The sequence below is a fragment of the Hyaena hyaena genome, unplaced genomic scaffold, assembly GCF_003009895.1.
Source record: "Hyaena hyaena isolate Hyena2069 unplaced genomic scaffold, ASM300989v1 scaffold_908, whole genome shotgun sequence".
NCBI lineage: Eukaryota > Metazoa > Chordata > Mammalia > Carnivora > Hyaenidae > Hyaena > Hyaena hyaena.
Genome location: NW_024081544.1, coordinates 659984 through 674977, shown reverse-complemented (window position 1 = coordinate 674977; position 14994 = coordinate 659984). Strand labels below are relative to the sequence as shown.

The 14994-nt window shown below is 40.8% G+C and overlaps 1 protein-coding gene across 3 annotated transcripts in view; it reads right to left on the bottom strand.

The window, feature by feature from the left end:
• Positions 1-14994, bottom strand: part of ARL15 (ADP ribosylation factor like GTPase 15) — a 201383-nt gene that overhangs the window by 72777 nt on the left and 113612 nt on the right. The window contains exon 1 of one of the 3 annotated variants that reach the window (XM_039220796.1): positions 242-393. The exons of 1 other annotated variant lie outside the window; for it this stretch is intronic. In XM_039220796.1, coding sequence (XP_039076727.1) covers positions 242-355 — 114 coding nt within the window. In that variant the 5' untranslated portion in view covers positions 356-393. Of the gene's footprint in view, positions 1-241; positions 394-14994 lie in introns of those variants that run through there. One more of the 3 variants, XM_039220798.1, reaches the window with a different exon arrangement.

The following is a 14994-nucleotide window of genomic DNA, read 5'->3' as shown; positions in this document are numbered from 1 at the left end:
ATTCTATTCCCTTCAGCCTACTCAGGGTAGTGCTCCGGCTATCCCCTCCTCTCTCCCCTAGATCAAAATTCCCTACTCCTGGGTAATTCCCACCCATATAAAGCATGCTGCTATTTCTCAAACCAGGAAAGGAGGATTAGAGGAAAAGAGTGGGGGAAGAAGGTGGAGGAAGGCAGGAAGGATTCTCTCTAGGAAGCACTTTCTCTATTTTTCTGATTTCTGTTAGAGCTCAACAACTTACAAGCATCCTCTCTGTTTCCTCTCTCCTTTTCCTGAAACCCACTCTTATCAGGGTTTTACCATATGCTCTCTTCTTCTCAAGGTCACCAATGATGTCCACATTACTAGATCCCATGGTCAAATCTCAGCCATGCTCTTACAGGTCATTTTCAGTTAACAATTCTCAATGCTTCCTCCTTACAGCTTCCTCACTTAACTCCTCCTCTTCTGGGTTTTCTCTGAGAAAGGTGTTCCTTTCTAGTTGCTTAATCTCACTAATCTCTTACCACTGGAATATCTGAGGCTGACCTAAAACTTCTTTTCTATGTTCACGTTTTTGTTGATCTCATCTAGTCACATTCTTTCCATGTCCCTAGAAGCTTTTAAAGTTTGTTGTTGTTGTTGTTTGTTCCTGTTTTTTTTTTGAGACGGAGGAGAGAGAGCATGCATGCACGAGCAGGGGAGGAGCAGAGAGAGGGGGTGAAGAGAGAATCCCAAGCAGACTCCCAGCTGTCAGTGTGGAGCCTGAGGTGGGGCTGGATCTTAAACTGTGACATCATGACCTGAGCCAATATCAAGAGTCCGACGCTTGACCGACTGTGGCACCCAAGTGCCCGGAAAAGCTTTTAACTTTAAATTTATACCTGCAGCATGGACTCTAAGCTCATATGCAAATGTGTATTCCTCCTATCTCCATCTTGGATATCTAACCGGCATCTCAAACTGAACATACCCAGAATATGGGTCCCCAACCTTTTCCTCCTCCCTTTGCACCAACTCTTCATTCATGCTTAGGTAAAAAACCCTGGGATGATCTTGGTATTTCCTTTTCTCTCAAACCACACTCTTATCCATCAGGAAATCCTGCCAGTAATAGCTTCAAAAGAGATCCAGAATCTAACTATGGCTTATGTTTTACCCTTACCCCTCTGGCATAAGACACAATCATCGTTTGCCTGCATTATTCTCCCCTCCCCTATGGCTTCACTTTGCACTGCTATGCACTATGAACTGTACTCTGGAAGCAGGCGATCCTCCTTCTAAAGAGTATCCTAAGCAGGTCAGTAGCAGCCTAACGCTACATTAACAATGCTTATGTCATTCACCTGGCTTCATCTCATTACATAGGTATCTTATCTCACAGCATCAAAAGGTTAGTGCAGTCTAGTAAGATTGTGAGAGACAACATTCACAGAACTTTAACTACAGTATGTTGTTACAATTGTTCTATTATTAATCTTTTACTACACTTAATGTATACATTAACCTTTATCCCAGGTATCTACATACAGGAAAAAACCTACATATAGGGTTCAGTACTATCCGAGGTATTCAGCATCCACTGGGGGTCTTGGATTGTATCCCCAACAGCTAAGGAGGACAGGGAGAGTATGTAGTCTCACAATTGGCTTCCTCTTTCTGCTGTAGCCTCCCCAGAATCTATTTATAACACAGCAGCCGAAGCGATCCTGTTAAAATGTAGCATAGCTCTTTTTCACTCAAAGTCCTCTAAGGCCATGGATCCAACTCAAGATAAAAATCATAGCCCTTATGATAGACTGTAAGGTCCTATAAAATCGGCCGTCACCTCCATACCTCTCATCCCCGTCCTCTCCTACAATTTCATCCCTCAGCTACTCAGGCAAACTGGTCTCCTGGCAGTTCCTGGACCACACAAGATACAATCCTACCTTAGGGCCCTTGCACTTGCCATTGCCTCTCCCTGGAAAGCTCTTCCCCAAGATACACACATGATTCAGTCACTTCTTTGTCTCGCTTGGGTTTCTGCTCACACATCATTTTTCAATGAGATCTGCTCTAGTTACTCTTTGTTAAAAAGTATATTCTTCCCTCCTTACAACATTCCTTGTCCCCTTCCTGTTTTGTTTTTCCACACTTATCTTCTTACATATTCACTAATTTGCTTTGTTTGTCAGTCTTGCCTCACTAGAATGGAAGTCCTATGATGGCAGGAGCTTTTGCAGGTTTTTAACTGATGTATCCCTAGCAACTAGAACATGGCCAGGCTCATTGTTAAACTGATTTGTTGAATGGTTTCCAGAGATCCTCTACAAGCATATTTGGATTTTTTCCTAACTTCTTATTAAATTGAGGTCAATGGAGCCTATATTCTATCCATTATTTTTCTTGAACAGAAGAAACACATCCTCTTAAATCATATCCTATTGGTTTTGGCATATCTTACACCTTTGTCTGACTTGCCGAGTTTTGTCTTCCTCTAGAATTACAACACTCACGCCATGCCAATGACAAAGAAGCGGAAGGCCTAGGCAGACTCCTCGAGCTGTCAAACCTTTAACAAGTTGGGCACAAGAGGAGAAACCAAGGGGACTAATGGGGGTGGGGGGCAACTAGAAAACAGTGATATCAAAGTCAAGAAGGATTAAGTGCTTCAAGAAGGAAGAGACAATGACCAACTGAGATAAATGCTTCTAAGTAGTTAACTTAAGATCAGAACACGCAGATACCCATTATATTTGGGAACAGGTGGGATGTTGGCAATCTTGATAATCTCAATGGAATAATAGAGATGGAAATGTGGGGTCTATCTTCATGTCCAAATACTCCTTCTCCCTTTAGGTGTTTACCTGGGCTAGTCCCTCTATTCTCATTCCTTCACCTATATTGATGACTTCCAAATTCTATGTACTGGCTTCCATCTTTCTGAGAACCAAGCTAGTGTTTTTTAAGCTTCCTGTTAGACATCTTTATCTAGATATCTCTTAGGTACTCAAAAACTCAAATTCATCATTAATCCTTTCATCCATCTGTGTGTCATTCCTATCTGTCCTACTTTAGTAAATGGCACCATCCAACCCATCATCCAAAGCTAGCAACCTCTTAAACATCCTCACTCCTTTCTCTTTCACACTGCCCACAATTCATGAAGCTCCCCCCCCCCCATTTGCACTGATTCTACCTCTTCATATTTATTCAATATACATACTCTGTCCCTATTGTTTTTCAATAGAGCCTTCATTCTATTTTTTATTTTTATTTTAAAAATTTTTAATGTTTATTTTTGAGAGAGAGAGAGAGGGAGATAGCATAGTGAGCAGGGGAGGGGCAGAGAGAGAGGGAGACAGAATATGAAGCAGGCTCCAGGCTCTGAGCTGTCAGCACAGAGCCCGGTGTGGAGCTCAAACTCATGAACCCCAAGATCATGACCTGAGTGAAGTCAGATGCTTAACTGAGCCACCCAGGTGCCCATCATTCTATTTTCTAAAGCTTATTTGTTTTCAGAGAGCCAGCAAGCGCACACACGAGTGAGGAAGGGGCAGGGAGAGAGAATCCCAAGCAGGCTCTGTGCTGTTAGCGTGGGGTCCAAGGTATGTCTAGCACAACACAAGTTTTTAATCAACTATTTGTAGATTCACTGAAAGAGCTCATATGGCTCTATTATAAGTCATTCAGATTTATGGCTATACAATCAGTTTTTTAACCTTAATAGCCAAGATTGAATAAAACAGTAATAGCTTGCAGCTGAGATATCATTGATGCTAATACCACAAATAATTCTCCAAACAGACACCACCACCCAGATTTGAGTGTTCTACAGGGGATTCTGGTCGTGAATACTGTAGAATCCCAATGACAGTCACTCATCGGACTTATTCCCACTGTTACTTTCCATAGGTCCTCCTTGTCCACTTAACCCTCTACAATATATTCCGCCTAACTTACTTTCCATAGTCTACAAATTACAACTCTAATGAAGAGCCTGAGCTTTGCTAAAGCAGACAAAGTACATAACTCATTATTAGCTTCTCTTTGTCAGAGACGTGGACCCAATGAGATGTTCGCCTTGAACAAGAAGTGACAAGTCATGACGGGGAGAATGTAGGCAAGGACAGGAGATGAAGCAAGCCTAAGACACAGGGCTCCTCATCTCTCCTGGAAGGTGCTGAAATCCAGCAACATTGTCTTGACCTTGATAACCTCCAGAGGGCCTCAACATGAGAGGACAGAAAAGACCTCAGAACTATTTTGGCCCCAAAGCATTTTTTGAAGCAAGTTAGAAACGTTATGAAATTCACAGTTGTCATACTTGACTTGCATCCAGAAACACAACTCAAATGAAGCATGTAGTCTAAATGGTTGATGGTTTTCAGCTGGATGTACTTTCCAGCCACCTAAATGAAAAATCTTTCTCTAGTTTTACTCTAATAAAAAGCTTTGACCTGGTGGGGGGGAGAGGGGAAGCACTATCTACCTTTATGTTAAAGCGAGGAGAGGGGTTGGATAATAGAAGACAGCATGACTTTACATAGTTTTGTACTTTTAAACACTGTTATTTATAGGTTAAACACTGTCTAGAAGGCTGAGGCCTGGAAAGAATCTATTTCAGCATACCTGATACATCCTATACAAAAAATGAATCATCCGTTATCTAACTTCTACCATAGAAGAGCTCTACTTTCAGCTGTATGAACTTCCTTAGACCTCCAGTCATGCTATTTGATTCCCAAAGGGCTGGCCTAGAGTGGGGTGTCCCACAGGGGAGGGTGTCCCCACCTCTACCAGTGGTTGGAAATGATATACAGGCCTCCTGAGACACTCGGGATGCCTATTTACTCAGAGTAAATCCATATTCCTTTTGTCCAAGAGGCAATATCGTTCTCATTTCTCATGGCCCAGGTTTCCCGGACTCCACACCTCCCCACTCTAGGCTCATGCTACACTCTGTACTCTCATTATTTCATGTTGCCAATGATCTACTTACTACACTGCATTAAAGTCAACACATGTCCAAATGACTGAATGTTTGTCTCACCATTACATATAAGGTTTAACTCTAAATCATTTATTCAACTTAGCGTCATCATACCTGACAGTGTTTGTGGAATGTGTCAATCAATGGACAAAATTAATCATGGCTGATCTCAAGAAATTGAACAGATCCATTGAAATAGCCCAGAATCAAGATGAGATTTGATTAATGGAAGAGATGAAGGTTTTACACTCATTTTCTGAGGCAGATTCTCTATTCACTACCAATATTCTAATGGGTAATTTACTTGCATGTTTCAGAAAGTGACACACTGCAAGGAACACAGTGACTGCTTGGGATTCTCTCCCCCCTTCTCTGTTCCTCTCCCATTTGCTCTCAAAATAAACTTTAAAAGCCCCCCCCCAAAACAAAACAACACCTTAAAGAAAAATTTAAATGAGATATGAACACTTGCATTCTAAATGTTCTTTTTGTAAGAATGAAAACATTGTCTGAATAATTTGATCTATATAAGGAAAAAAGATAAAGCTGCTTGAAAGCTTCTGGAATCAGAAGTTTTGACTCAGAGCTATACATTCCTCACAACATCCCCCATCCCCATAATTGGGGTTTTCCTCTCAAAATCAAGCAAGCTGTGGTCAGGAAGGCTCAGCGTTTTTGTTATTTTCAACAAAAAGAGAAATTACAAGTTTGTGTTCAGGCAATCCATAAAAATGTGTGTGTGGGGGGGAAATGAATCCAACCCTTACCTTGTTTTTATTCATAAGGAATCCTGCAAAGAGGATTTTAATAACAAAATAGGATTTAAATAGCTACAAAAACAAATGGAGGCCATACAAATCTTTTACAGGCTACAGAAGGAAGTAATTTGCTGTCTCCGTTAATCTGAAAGTTGGCCCAACCTTCCATGTTTTAGGAAAAGTTCTATTATCTCTAGTCCATTTGATTTTTTTCTATTTTTCTTCTGATGCTCAAAGTAATACCTGTAAAGAATAATTCAATCAATCAAATGTAATAAGGGAGAAAAGTGGAAGTTCCTCTATACCCTAACCTACTAGAGATTATGGGTGTTTGGTTTTTCAACCTTTTTTCATGCATATCCTAGTGTATATATACCTTTTTCTCTTTTTACACAAAAATGTTATCACTGTATGCATATATACACCTAGTTAGTTCATGGTTTCTTTGATTTATCATAGACAATCCTCTATCATAACAGTTGATTCTTTTTAATGTCAGCACAGATTTTTACTGTAGGACCATCTCAAAATTGATTTAACCAGTCTCCAGCTGGCTGTTACATGGTTAGTTTTAAGCTACATAGAATTTAGACCTTAGAGCTAGATGAAAATACTTAACTCTCAAAATACCAAAACATGTATCAAAAAGATCACAGGTTTGCTTGGTGGGAGATGGAGACCATGGGCTGCACTTTTTCTACTATTTAGATGCTGAGAGCTCAAACTCTAGCCCCAGACTTCTGGGTTTGATTCTCGCCCAGCTCCATTACTTAGCAGCTGGGCCACCTTTGCTAATCTTTTCACTTCTCTAGGACGGTTCTCTGTCTTCATAATGATGGTAATTCTATAGCTATTGTCAAGATTAAGTTGATTCTAATGCAAAGCACTCAGACTATTACCTTGGCAATAAAGCAGTAAGTGCTAATTACTATTGTGATGGGCGAAATGCGTAAGTCTCCCCCTTTGGATTCATAATTTGAAATGTTAACCTCTGATATAACAGTATCAGGAGGTGATCAGGTCTTAAGGGTGGAGCCCTCAGGAGTGGGATTAGTGCCCTTATATAAAAGGTGTCAGAGAACAATCTTGTCCCTCTCACCACATGAGAACATGGCAAAAAGACTAGGCAGTTTATGAACCAGGAAACAGGCCCTCATCAGACACTCAATGTGCTAGCACTCTCCTCTTGGACTTCCCAGCCTCTAGAACCGTGAGCAAGAAACGTTTGTTGTTTAAGCCCCTCGTTCCATTCCGTGGCGCTTTGTTACAAGAGCCTGAAATAAGACAATTATTGTTGCTATCATTATACCATGCTACTTCAAGCTTATTTTATACAATTATTAAAATTTCTGTTCTTGGTATGGGTAGAATAGAAAACAAGGCTCTTTCTGGTTGTCATTCAAGATTTTGGTATTTATGTGTTCATGCTAGCTCTCATTCTTTATTAAAACATGAAATTATGTAACAGCTGTAGTGAGATATGCTGAATTACAAGTTATGAGAGATTTAAGTATATCCATTGAAATAGAACTCTTACAAATGTGAACAAACATTTATTTATGTTAGAGTTGTTGCTTACTTATATAAGCCTCCTTGGAATGCACTACTGAAGGAAGAAAAGGAAATCAAAACCATCAGCCCTACTGTATTTTCATTCACATGAATTTTACAATAATGGGTGAAAATTTTAAACTCCAAAGAAAACACCAATAAATATATTGGTAAAGCAGTAAAGACACCTGTTCCAGGTGGTAGGCTAATATTTGCAGGAAGCAGATGTATTGCTTTTAGCTCTTTGTGACTGGTAAGATTAGCACTTCCTTTAATATTGGTGGTGTTATTGGTTCTGTTTTATTCTTCATTTTTTTTTTTTTACTTAAAACACATTAAACTGAAGTTTCTTAGCACAGTCCAAATCGTTTGAACACTCTTCAAGAGCAAGAACAAAACTTTATATACCTCTGGGGCAAAGCCTAGTAATTTTCAGTTTTCATTCTAATGCTCCTCTCTTCCATTTCTCCCCCAGCTACAGGTTCTATCTTTATTGTTCAAAATCATGAAATTTTAGCTCATAGAACACGTTTGACTCTTACATGATCTAACAGTTTAAAAAAAAAAGCAGAGTTTATTTCAAAACTTAGCAGATTTTGAGTTTGAGTTTGCAGCTCACCAGAATGGCCCAAGAGAATCAGCATGTGGTACACAAATTACTTGTTGAAGTTAAAATTTATAGAGCATTTTGGCTGGTCCAAGACTAAAATTTAGGAGGTCAAGTATGTATTTAAAAGAACCTTATTTTAGACTGAACTCATCACTATTCTATTTAAAGTCACTTTAGCCATTTCAAATTTGAATTTGAATATTTACGAATATGGGGTATTTTCATAACTCTTTTTCAAAAGGACTCTCTGGCAATAAAAAAGCAACCAGGACTCAGATCAAAGATTAAAATTTCTCAGACCATATTCCTTTCTCAGGTCTGTACTCTCTCGTCAGGTAAACAAGCCTCAATGGCTAAAATTACATAGCTTGGACCCTAATGAAAAAGCAGTTAAACATTGTGACGTCATGGGAAATTTCGCTTTGAATTCAAATCAACAGCAAAAAGGAATAGTTGATTGCCACGCATGCTCGTCCAGCTTTGCAATACAGGAGCTCTTCAATTATAGTCTTTTTAATTATAGAAAATATAAAGAAAACAAGCACAAAAATGGAAAAGATCAGGACTTGGTCTTACCCCATCCCACTTTCAAATAACTCAACTTGGTTTGCGCCTCCCCCAGAGAGTAGCCAACAGAAACTAATGAGGGCAGGTCATTCCCAGGTCCCGAGTGGATTCCCTCTTTAGGTGACCAAGTCCTCCTTATCCCTCTAGACGTTAACGCACGTGGAGTCGTTCAATTAGATCCTGTCTTTGTCTCACATAAGAAGACCACTCTGAACATGTGCTGACAGAAGAATTAAGAACTGCGTGTGTCAGACAGAAGGAAAAGGGGAGGAAATACTAATCTGGAGTTCCATTGTGAAAAGGCAGCACAGACTTGCCGGAGTATTCTCCAGGTAATGAGGAACAGCTCACAGATGCAAGGAAAGAACTTTAAGTGACTGCTCTTTTGACTCGCCTTTCAGGTAACGTCTTAAGGCCAATGTCCCAGAAAAGCACCTGAACGGGAGGGGTTGACCATGCTTCATGATCACACTAGCTCTGTGCGTAATTAAAACTAGTCCTTTTACCTGCCTACATTTCTTACAAGCGATCCGTCTAGGGCAGTCCATAAAAAAGGTCTGGATGCTTTGCACCGACAAGATTCAATCAGTGCTTCAACAGTTGGGGGGGCGGGGTAGGGGGAATGCAAGTCCCAACAGTGGCAGCTCATTCACTTATTGAAAACATTCAGCTATTTTAAAAGGCTTAGAACACACAGAGCATAATGGAGCAAAACGACAAGCCCTTGTCAGAAGCACTACATCCAAAGTTGCTTACCTCAGGCTTTGAGACACAGCCAAGACACGAAAACCCTGGAGAAGGAAAAGCTTATGCCATGACTTGTGTTAAGAAACAGGCTGTGGAATCAACAGATGTTTACAGACCGGTTTAGGGTGCTGGAAATTACATGGGGAGGGCAGAAAAAGAAAATGCTCTTTCAGAAAGGAGTCGATACAATTATAAATCAAGTCTCTAGAAAGGGTGACCCTGGGCTAGGGTTAGGGGGAGGTCAGTGTTGTTCTGTCTTCACATCACCTTTATGGTGTCACTGAAGGGAAAATACAAGGGATACCTCAACTTAGGCGCCATGAGTTTCACTCTCACAGTCGACACTTCAAGTGGCTGAAACACCTTCTATGCCATTCTATTCCTCCCCACACTCTGACAGAGAGGCCCCAAGGACAACTCAATAACTTGAGCCACCATTATATTTCCACAGTGATTCTTCTCACAGAGTTATTTAAACATTACTTGTTAGAACATCAAAAATCCTACCTTCCCAAATTGGATTTACTTTCCCCCTTTTACAGCTCAGTTGCATCATGATGGGATACACCCCCCCCCCCCCGCGCCCCTGCCCTCGTCGCCACCTCTGTGCTTCCAAACAGAGTGGGCCAATGGGTGCTAATAATCCTCACGACCCTTACAGCTTTCCTTGGTTTCATCTTTAATTCACATCTACAGCCTTCTAGAAACAAGACCAGAGAAATGCCTTACTTTTGACTTCATAACAAATCAGTAGGAATTTCTTCCCCCAGGTCCACCTCCTTCTACGTCAACATCTCTTCACTCACCACATCATCATGAGGGGAGCAATTTCTGAGCTTCCAGAGTGTGAAGGTAACCCAGAGTCACAGACCACCTCTCCGATCTTTTCTTACTAGCTCAGGCTCCTCAGAAAGCCTCAAGCCAGGAATGTAAAATCACATGGATTATAAGCAGGCAAACAAGACACGTGCCTGCTGAAAAATTCGACGCGAGAAGGGATTCCTTCAGCACCCAAAATATTGGTACCAGCCAGAGTATACAGTAAAAATGAATTATAATTTTTTTTATTTATATACGGGGAGGGGAGAACAGAGCATGCACATGCAAGGAGGGGAGGGAGAGAGAGAGGGGAAGAGAATCCCAAGAGGCTCCCCCCACTGTCAGCACAGAGCCTAATGTGGGGTTCGATCCTGTGAACTGTGAGATCATGACCTGAGCCAAAACCAAGAGTCAGATATTAATTGGCTGAGCCCCTCAGGTGCTCCATAAATTTATTCTTTAAGTTACATGAATAAGTTCTCCTTAGCCTGAGTTTAATGACTCCCATCCCCCCTAGATGTTGAATGCTTATTCTTTTTAGGCAGGTGCAGCCAAGGAGCACCCCCTACCCCTCACTGTGGAACAATCAAGGCAGAAAAACTATGTTCGTGTGACACTGTGGTATGGTGAGAATGACAGCTTGTCCCAAACAGATCCACACCCTAATCCCTGGAACCTGTCAGTAGGTTACCTTCCACAGAAAGAGGGCGAACCCAGGCTGCTCATCAGCTGCCCTTAACGAGACTACACTGGATGGAGATCCAGATGGACCCAATGTAATCAGAGTTGTTCCTTCAACAGGGAAGAGGGAGGCAGAAGAGAGAATGGGAGAACGACCATGGGAGAAAGGGGGGCTAATCATCACCGGCTAGGAGAATGAAGAGGGGCCAGGAGTCAGGGAAACAAGCCTCCAGATACTGGACGAGGCTGGACAGTGCACCCCCCAACACACACACAGCCTCCAGGAAAGGATGAAGCCTTGCTGACATCTTGGCTTTATCCTTTTTTTTTAAATGTTTTTTTTTTTTAATTTATTTCTAGGAGAGAGAGAGAGAGAGAGAGAGTGAGCAGGGGAGGGTCAGAGAGAGAGGGAGTCACAGACTGAAAAGGCTCCAGGCTCTGAGCTGGCAGTCAGCACAGAGCCCGACGCGGGGCTCGAACCCATGAACCGCGAGATCACGACCTAAGCGAAAGTCGGACGTTTAACCGACTAAGCCACCCAGGCGCCCCCATCTTGGCTTTATCCTAATGAGACTCACTTCAGATGCCGTCCAGTAAGAAACATGTGCTGTTTTAAATCCCTGAGCACATGGTCATTTGTTACAGCACCCACAGAAAACAAGCCAGATGCTGAGAAAGAATGGTCTAGCTCTTTTCAGTGATGTAAAAAATCCTTTTATTTGCAATTATCTTTGAAATATTTTCAAGAAATGGTGTTATATTTTCATTTTCTTCTCTCTTAAGGTTTTCTAAGGTCAGATTAAGATCTCAGATATCATGAATGAAATCAAAAGAAGTCTTAACATATTCCTGATTTAAAAAGCAATGTACTGGGGGTGGCTGGGTGGCTCAGTGATTTGAGCGTCTCATTTCAGCTCACGTCATGATCTCATGGTCCGTGAGTTCCAGCCCCATGTCAGGCTCTGTGCTGACAGCTCAGAGCCTGGTGCCTGCTTCAGATTCTGTCTCTCTCTCTCTCTCTCTCTCTCTCTCTCTCTCTCTCTGCCTCTCCTACTCTGTCTCTCTCAAAAATAAACATTCAAAAAAAAAAAAAAGGCAATGTATTTGGAGTCCTTTGGAAGCATCAGCTCTGCCTGCCATTGTAAGGGGAGGAAAGTTAATGTGCTAATTCCCCATTCTCTGCCATGGCTTCAGGAGAAGCTCCCCTATCTTCTGTGGGCATTCACCTCATGTGGGAACACTTTACCCTAATATCTAAAAAAAAATTCTGTATGTGTATAATATACGCACACATACACACACACACACATACACAGTAAGTTGTTTCCTCCATGTCGACTGGCCTTGTCTTACTTTCCTGAATCCCTTACCCTTCACACAGAACTTATTCTTGCCTCTCTTTTCTATTTCTTTTACATACACACCTCTCACTTGTTAGTATAAACCTCAAAGGACACAAATTAGCTTTAATATAATAGATTTTAAAACCATATAGGGTAACATCTAATTCCTCCTGGTCACTTAACCTTCAACCTCAACTTCTAACACATAACCAAGAACACAAAAGTCCGTGCACGTATGCCAAAGTTGATCAACGGTACTGTTTATATACTTCAGTTTTAGTAAAATCCCTCAGGTTGGTAGTCACAGTCTAAGGACACTCGTTTTAGATAGAATTCTAACAGATTATCTAGGTTCGGCAGATTAAAAATATTAGGGTGAAAACCAAGAAGAGATTAGGGACGGACACCTTAAAACAAAGAGGGGAAGTGAACATACGTTTATGGAGTCCTAACCAAAAGCCAGGCCCGTAACGAGCACTTTGAAAACCTGGTCTGACACTTCTAGAACTTGCCCAGAATTAGAAAAAGGGAATATAGAATCCAACACCAGGAAGAGAACTTAGTCTTTTCTCCATCTGATTCATAAATAAATCCTTTTCCCACTACACTCTATCATCTCAAAATCAACAGCAAACACTGCTTAATAGTAATGATCTGAAAAATGAGTAAAAACACAAACCCAGGATTTCAGCAACGATGCCGCTATAGAGGATCACGTAAAAGCTGAAAAGACAATCATGCAGTACTAAAAATCTCTCAAAGGCATCCCTGTATAAAAGGATTTTTTTTTAAAGGTAAAATCAGATTCCTACAGATATAAAATAAACATGTTTCACAGATTCCATTTAACTCATTAATTACTTAATGAGGGAACCTAAAGAGATGTCACAGCCAGTTCAAAGGAAAGGCCCAAGCAGTACAAGTTTCATGTAGCAAAGGGACCTGGAAACAAACTCTCCTCACGTAACTAATCTGCATTTCTATGGACAAGAATTATCTGCACTGCCTTCAATTTTCTACAACTTCTAGTTCTACTGAGTTCTAAAATAGTCTAGTCAAAGACAAAAACCCAGGCCCCTATGTAGAGTAAGCCCCCCAGATGCATTTGAAAGGGTATCCTTGTATAGAAAGAGTATCCAAGTTTTTTCTGCCCACTTAAAATTATGACATTTTTCTTATATCAACATTGCGCCACAGTAACTGTGGTAATTCCACCATCTCCAGCATACTCTACCTGCAAAGAAGAAACATGTGATAAAAACTTTTAAATTCTTCCTTGTAATTGGTTACGTGCTGTAGACCTGCCAATCCCAGTGATGCTGGCTGTTTCATTGCTGTGGAATGTACCTGACGGGTACTTAATAATGATCCGAGGTAGGGGAGGTGCATTATAGGACAACCTTCTCAAGTATTTCCTAACATCACAACTCCCCTTCTTCATTAGAATAGACTTCTGGACACCATTTGATTTCTTAAAGCACAAGTCAAAAGTCTTGCTCGTGTTCGTTAATATAATAAGTGTGCAAGTACAAGCAAGCATCCAATGATTTTTGTATTATCAATTCTAGGATTGGGTGGGGGCGGTGATCTACAAGTCCTATACACCAGTTTCTACATCGGACATAGTAACATTGATTTTAAGACTCTTTACAGACCATTTTCATCATGGCAATTCTTTTGTATGCGTGGATCCATCAATCAACTATGACCATTTGATACACAAACGTTCTAGAACTGGTGTGTAGACTGCTGGTCGGGAAGCAAGTTCAGTGATCGACAGTGAAGGTGAGAATATAAGAAGGGTAAGAATATAAGATTTTTCTTTCTATAATGTTGCCTTTATTCAATTTAAAAAGCCTTAAATTTTATAAACTTGCTCCTGGGGAGGTCGGGGGGAGGGAGTGATAAACACTTTCTCCATCATGAAATGAACTTAGAGATAGCCCACAAGTGTTGTTTTCCTAATGTCCTCATTGGCAAAGTGAAGCCCAACATTCGCCCCCACCCCCTAGGTGTTTTGTTTTTTACTATCATGTTCCAGAAAATCCCCAAATCTGGAAGCTATTACCTCAAAAACTTTGGACAGTTGAGCAGTAAAGGATATATTAAGTTATACACAATTTTCGTTTTGAAAAGGAAATTAATGTACCTGTCAAATGTTAACCAAACCACAAAATGTCCTTTGTGAGAATTAACTGGGAACAGTGAGGGTGTGAAAGAAAATGGAGCTTTCCCAGCCACAGTTATGTGCACCGGTTAAAAAACAAATCACAGTCAACTATTGTCCATACCAGGCTATGCTGTATTCTCAGTCATTCCCACACAAGACTTGCAGAAATTCCACACTGCCCACATTTTTAAGAACTAGGGCTTTCACCTTTCTTTCTCAACACTTCTTCTAAGAACTTTTAAAACTGTTTTTCAAAAGGTTTATTTTTGAGAGAGCATGCAAGCAAGGGAGGGGCAGAGAGAGAGGGAGACAGGGGATCTGAAGCCGGCACTGTACTGACAACAGCAAGCCTGATACGGGGTCAAACCCATGAACTAGAAGATCGTAACCTGAGTGGAAGCTGGACACTCAATAGGAGGAGTCACCCAAGCGTCCCTAAGAACTTAGACTTAAACGGTCATAAGTGAGCTAAGATTTTTGGCAGATGTACATGGTTTTGAATTGCTCATCATCACCTGTAATACCTAAACATGAATTTCCACTGTCCCCTTGTTAAACTAAACAACTAATCCTTGTTAAACTAATCAGTGGCCTTCAAGTCCCTGACAAATTACCCAATACCCAGTCTTCTTTCTAGAAACTAATGATAATGCACATACTCTAAATTGTTGACAATGGTAAAGACGGTTCAAGTTTTGTTTTTTTCTTACCTTTTTATATGGCATTGCAGACATAGTAGGAATTATAAAGATTTAACACTTAAAATTTCAGCACTGTGCATCAAGAGTCATAAT